Source organism: Mus caroli, unplaced genomic scaffold, assembly GCF_978045245.1.
Source record: "Mus caroli unplaced genomic scaffold, Mus_caroli_1 scaffold_14, whole genome shotgun sequence".
In the NCBI taxonomy this organism is placed as follows: domain Eukaryota; kingdom Metazoa; phylum Chordata; class Mammalia; order Rodentia; family Muridae; genus Mus; species Mus caroli.
Window position 1 is genome coordinate 101,562,531 of NW_028227269.1, and position 6,223 is coordinate 101,568,753.

General features: G+C 45.9%; 1 protein-coding gene across 1 annotated transcript; it reads right to left on the reverse strand.

Annotated features, from left to right (window-relative positions):
- Nucleotides 1-227: 227 nt before the first annotated feature.
- On the reverse strand, nucleotides 228-1,344 carry LOC115032798 (interferon alpha-inducible protein 27-like protein 2A). Its single transcript, XM_085830107.1, has 3 exons — nucleotides 1,336-1,344; nucleotides 893-1,133; nucleotides 228-442 (listed from the first exon to the last, which is right to left on the reverse strand). The coding sequence occupies exons 1-3, from the start codon at nucleotides 1,342-1,344 to the stop codon at nucleotides 369-371; spliced, it is 324 nt and encodes a 107-aa protein (XP_085686233.1). The 3' UTR covers nucleotides 228-368.
- Nucleotides 1,345-6,223: the final 4,879 nt, after the last annotated feature.

Here is a 6,223-nt window from a genome sequence, read left to right on the forward strand (position 1 = left end):
CATCCACGCTTTGCCTACCCGCGTGGAGAGACCCCGTTCCACACAGACACAGGGACCCAGAGGGTCTGCGACAAAGGCAGGGTCCACCTACATCCCTCTGCCTACTGACTGTGTGCCTGCCAACCTGTTACCTCCCTCTGATCTCCAGGCTGAGGCTGACTGGGAAAGTCTCAAGCCTTGAAAAACTCCCAGCCCAGAACCCCAATCAAAGAGCCACCACAGCAAAGTTAGGAACACCAGCCCATATACTTTATTTTTCATCATTCTTTGACATCAGTGAGGGTTCTGAAGGTGCCTTTTGGAACTTCATCTCCTGCATAGTCTGTACAGGCTTTGAGTTGAGCTGATAGAAGTGTCATCTCCTAAGCTCAGAGCAAGGCTCCAGCAACTGCCCCAACAGCCCCTAGGATGGCATTTGTTGATGTGGAGAGTCCAAGGACCCCTGGGAAGAAGACAGTGCAGTGACAGTCAGTGGCCTGATGCTCAGAGATGCACACCCAATTTCTGTGGGAACCGTAGGGCTGTGCTTCAGCCAGAGCTATTTAAAATTAACCAGAAGGAGAAGACAGATGCGGGCCAACTGGAATACAGGACAGAGAGCTATCCACAGAGATGCTCTCTCTATATATAGCAGGACAGAGGGGTACCCATTGTAGAAAAAACACTCAGGGAAGTTTCAGAGGGCAAGTAGCATGCCTCAGACTCCTCCCTACTTTAGCCATTCAGCACCTTTCACCCAAAGGCCACACCCCCCACCTAACTCAGAATAAATCAAAAAGTAGGGACAGAACTAGAAGACACAGGTCACTTAAGAAGGTGGGACTGGAGGGAGAGGAAAGGTGTCACCATCCTTGTCTTGGACTCTGGTCATCTTGCCTGGCCTGACACTTACCTGCTGATTGGAGTGTAGCTACCAGGCTTCCTGCTGCAACTCCACCTCCATTGGCAATTGCTGCAGCAGACATCATCTTGGCTGCTATGGAGGCAGCTGCAATGCCTGTCCCAGTGAAGCCCATAGCAGCCAGGGCGACAGGTGCCCCTACCACAGCCAGAGCTGTAAGGAGAGGATCTGGGTGAGGTAGGCTCAAGGAAATGACCCACCCAACAATTCCCTGACTGTTTCTGGGGACTTTCTATTCCTAGGAGCATGGAAGGGGATCCCAAAGTAAAGAAGGGGAGGGCAGGGAGCAGGGTGGAGGCAAAGGGGTCCGTGGAGAATGTGACAAAGCCGAGGTGTTTCCAGGCTTGAGAAGAATCATCCTTCACTGGGCCTGGGGTTGTGAGGGGTAAATAAAACCCTGCAGTGTTCAGCAGCTGCCCCTTCCCATCCTTCACCAATTCCATCTACTTGCTGCTCATCATATATGAGGCCTGGAGGGGCAGCTGGGCAGGAATCTTAAGCTCATCCCTGGAGTAGAGTTAGCACAGCCCTGGCCCCTGCTCTGCACCCAGGCAGCTCCAGAATCCAGTGGCAGTCAAGTAGTGGGAGTGGCACCCACCTCAAAGTACAATGCTCCTACCACCTTACCAGCTTAGCGAGAAACCAACCTCCTCCTACAGCAGCGCCCAGCAATTTTTCTAGGGAGAAATGGGTAGATAGAGAAGGTTAGTTTGTTGATGGCAGTGAAATCTTGGCGGATTTGGGTCAGGCAGGCCAATTCCTAGTCAAATCCAGGGGCTACTAACTCTTCATGATGAGTTGTCCTGGTAGCCGGTGAGTTGTCCTGGTAGCCGGTGAGTTGTCCTGGTAGGTAGCACAGTGCCTACTTAGACAGTGACTTAAATCTGAGGAGAGCAGGAGAGACTTTTGCCTGTGGACAAATAGGGTCATAGTCCATTCCTTTAAATGAGTCAGCTTCTTCTTGGAGGTTTGAAAGCAAAAGACCTGCCCTCCACTTATCTGTTTACCTCCTGCCTGATAACACACACAGGAGAGAGAGAGAGAGAGAGAGAGAGAGAGAGAGAGAGAGAGAGAGAGAGAGAGAGAGAGAGAGAGAGAGACTTAACAGCTGTTTGATGCTAAATCAAACAACACACCCCAAAAGTGCAAACTCTGCAAGAAGGAAGAATGTTGGCACAAAAATCATTACTCTCACATGAAGGAGGTTTATAGTTTACTGTGGAGCCTTGGTTGTGTGACCAGGTAAGTTTATGCAAGGTGCCATGTTCCCACATGAAGAGTTTTGATGAGGGTTTTGTAGTGACAAAGTCATAAATCAAGGCACTTAAAAATATATATGTATGTAAAAACAATCGTGTGTGTGTGTATTCGTGAGGACATTAAGTGAGGGGGAACAGCCAGTGGAGGAGCCCCTGTCATAGGCCTGGTGTGCTGCACACCAGTATCCCCCCGTTTGCTTGGCAGGAGCCAGGTATTTGTATATTCCAAAGGATTTGCCTAACGTTCCCAAAGACTTTAGACTGTGACACTGTGTAGACATTGTTTAGACAGGAATATTGAATGGCCATGATAAGGGCCAAGGACGTCCTGAGAGAATTCAGCTCTGAACTTTCAGCGTTTGAAATTCTCCACAATCATGGAGGTTCTAACGAGTTAAAACCCCTCACAGAGGACTCAGCCAAAGATACACAGCTTCTTTCCCGGAACGTTGGTCAGCAAAAATGTATCCGATTTCATCACTGTCTTGCAGAGGGGACTGTTTGTGTTACTCCGAGAACTCGGGGTCCCCACAGACCACCAGAGGTTCAACTCCTATGCAAAAGGAAAGCAGCTTTATTCATCTGGAGATTGGAACCCTATGACTTCTCCATTGCAGTGGGCAGGTGTGGAAGGTGCCATCTTTGACTTTTATACAGATTATGCAGGGTGAGGGCTTTTCAACTGGACAGTTACATGATTAGTTGATGAAAGAAAGATGAAATTTCAAGACCTGTAAGTCATATAAAGTACTCAGAAATTGCTGGTTGTTTGTGAGCCTAGAGGCTGACTGGGGCTGAGAATAAAGAAAAAGAAACCCAGGTATGCCCCGTAGTTAAAACATTCCTGGGAACAGCTTGACCATAAGATAAAGAGGAATGTGAGGACATAACAGGGCTATCTGAACTGAGTCAACAACTCACAGAACTCTGACACCCTGCATGTAAATGTAATTTTTCTGCTGATGTTTGAATAAGCCAATAGTGTGTCTCTATGCTGAATTCCAGACCCCTAAGCCCCTTATCCCATAAAAACCCCTAGCTTTTCAGCCTTGTGGCCGACATTCGTTATCTCCTGTGTGGGATGCACGTCAGTCCAGATCTCCATCATTAAACTCCTCATGTGATTACAGCAGGATGGATTCTCCTGTTTCTTTGGATGCTCTCTCACTCCCGAGACTAGAGTAGGGGTCCCCGAAAGGGGGTCTTACATTGACACTTCAGAAATCATAGCTTGCACAAAATTTTTAACTAGTGACAAATTTAACTAATATAGCAGTGGTGAACTTGAGTCATTTAACTTTGACAATAGTCATTTCCCTTTACCCAGGGTGAAGTGGCTATTGCTTGCTGGTGTCTTGGTTGCTGGAACAAGTTGTGCTTTTTCCAGTTACTAAGTTCACACTAAGGACATGGGAGACATAAGATGGAATCTGAACACAAAATGGATTTAGTTACGCGTGGTCCTTCAGTCTGCACATCCAGGAGCATTTGTTCCATCTCTGTCCCTCCTATGACATGCAACCAATAAAGAGAGTAGAAACTTAAGGGCTCTTTGGGAAGTCAAGTGTGTTGGCTGGCATTTTGTTGGGACAAACACATGAAAGAGTGTTTTCCTGAAGTGGACTCAGGTGAAAGGATGTTTTGCTAAATCCAGCATGTGAAAGGACACGTGATGAGGGATTCTTTCTCTAATGACATGAATGTGTAAGTCTGCCTCATATAGCATAGTTTCACTCCTTTTACTGGGATTCCAGAGAGAGAAACACATTCAAAAATTTCTGGTGGTATGCTGCAGGTTCTTGCTTCTTCCTAGGACTCAGTCTGATTGGCAGAGTGATGTACAGATTCAGGTGGAATTTTGCTAAGACTCACATGCTGAGGCAAGACCTGTGGAGGACATGGGATGTTGGGAGGGAGAATAACAAGACTCAACAGACTGTGAGAGGGACTTGCTAGTAGAACTAGCTGTGCAATGCTTCTTGGTGTAGCATCATCACTGATCTTCTTACAGAGGCACAGCAGAGAACTTCTCCTGGCATCCCTGCTGGTCTGAAACCCTCCTGCTGACTCCTGCCAATGAGTCAGCCATAATGGCTGAGGCCAGGCTGTCTCTGCTAGGTTTTCCCACCAATGATGCTATCCAGACACTATTGCCCTGGAGTACTACCATACCCATCAAGTATTTGCTAATGGACTGAGTTGCAGCTGCTGACCTGTGAGCTGAACTGCTGATTTCCTGACAACATAGATGGGACTTGCTCCAAATAACAATTTCTAAACAGGTCCACCCCGCCCCCTTATCTGTTCTTTCACTAGAAGGGAGGTTAAGGTATTTAAGGACCTTCATTAAAAGTTTGCTTTGAAAAATTAGAGGCTACAAACCCATCCTGATTACCTTGTGGATGCTGTTTTGCAAGAACTTCCTTTTACTGGACTGGCTACTTACACTTACCCAACCCCACTGATTCCCACTTAATCTTCTTACACTTTCCCTTCCACAGGGCCCCTGTTTACCACCTTAACTTTTACTCCGTGGACATCTTCTGGCTTTGCTATCCCAGGCCTCTCAGTTAAGGGTGTGTATTCTAACTCTGGCTTTTGTACCATAGCCAGGCTGAAGTGCTGACACCACAGTGGCACACCACTAGCTCCTGGTGATGTCGTCCTCTAGGAAATCTGTATCTTAGTAACCTTGTTCTACAGAAAGTGTGGTAAATTTCTGTCTTAGGCTGGGTTACCTATTGCTTTGATAAAACATAATAACTAATAGAAATCTAGGGAGGAAAGGGTTAACTTTGCTTGTACTTCCACATCACAGTTCATCACATAGGAAGTCAGCACAGGCTGTTGTAGAGCAGAGACCTCATGGTGAAGCTGATGTAGAGGCTGTGGACCAGTGCTGCTTACTGGCTTGCTCTTTCCCTGTAGACCCACAGTAGAATGAGCACTGGTAATCATGCAACAGGATCAATATTAGGCTGTCTTGAAATCTCCTCTGCCAGGGATATTAGTTCAAAACTTTCTAGGCTTGGCCTTAGGAATTTTCTTAGGACAAGGAGGAAAGTGCTTAACCCCTTTGCCACAACATCACAAGAATGGCCTCTAGCCCAGCTCTTAATAATACTCCTCTCTGAAATCTCTGGAGCTGTGTCTCTATAATCCTCATTGCTCTCAACACTACTGCCATCCAAGCTCTTACTGCAATGGCCCCTACCCTGACTAAAGCATTCAAGAGCTTTCCTAGGCCAAAGTCTCAAAGTCTTCCACGTTCCTCTCAAGTCAGCCCCTTCAGGACAGTCAGAACAAGCAACCAGGTTCTGACACCAACTTCTGTATGACTTACTTTCCTATTTCTGTGAGGAAGCACCATTAGCAAGGCAATTTATGGAAGACAGAGTTTATTGGAATTATACTTTCAGAGATGAGTTAAAGACCATCTTGTTTGGGAGCATGCAGGTCGTATGCAGGCACCTATGCAGTTAGATATGCAGGAAGAAAAAATGTTAAAGCTCAAGTATTGTTCTGTGTCGACCATACATTGTACATACATGGTACAAGCCTATTTTCCAGGTGTCATTGTCTCCTTTGGTTGTGGTGCTTGTTTTGTTTCAGTTTTAGGCAGCATTTTGCAATGTAGCCCAGGTTATCTCCGGATTGAGATCATTCTAGGTCAGCCTTATGTGTGTAGAAATGATCAGTGTGTGTCCCAATGCCCAACTTGGGTTTTTTGTTTGTTTGTTTGTTTGTTTGATTATTCTGTTGTTGATGTTATTGTTTTAACATAGAAATTTTTATAATAAGTTTATAAACTGACTATGATTGTACTCTATTTTTTGGCTCCTAATTTAAAAACAAACTGTTCCTGCTAGCTAGTTTTGACATTTCCTGTGATGGTAAACGGACACATTTTTAAAGGATGAAGGTAAAAGGTATTTCATATGCATCCATAGAGATGGCTCTCCAGTTAAGGATGCTGGATGCTCTTCCAGAAGACCTGCTTCATTCCCAGCACCCACACAGCCGATCATAATCTTCTGTAACTCTAATTCCAGGGAATCTGATC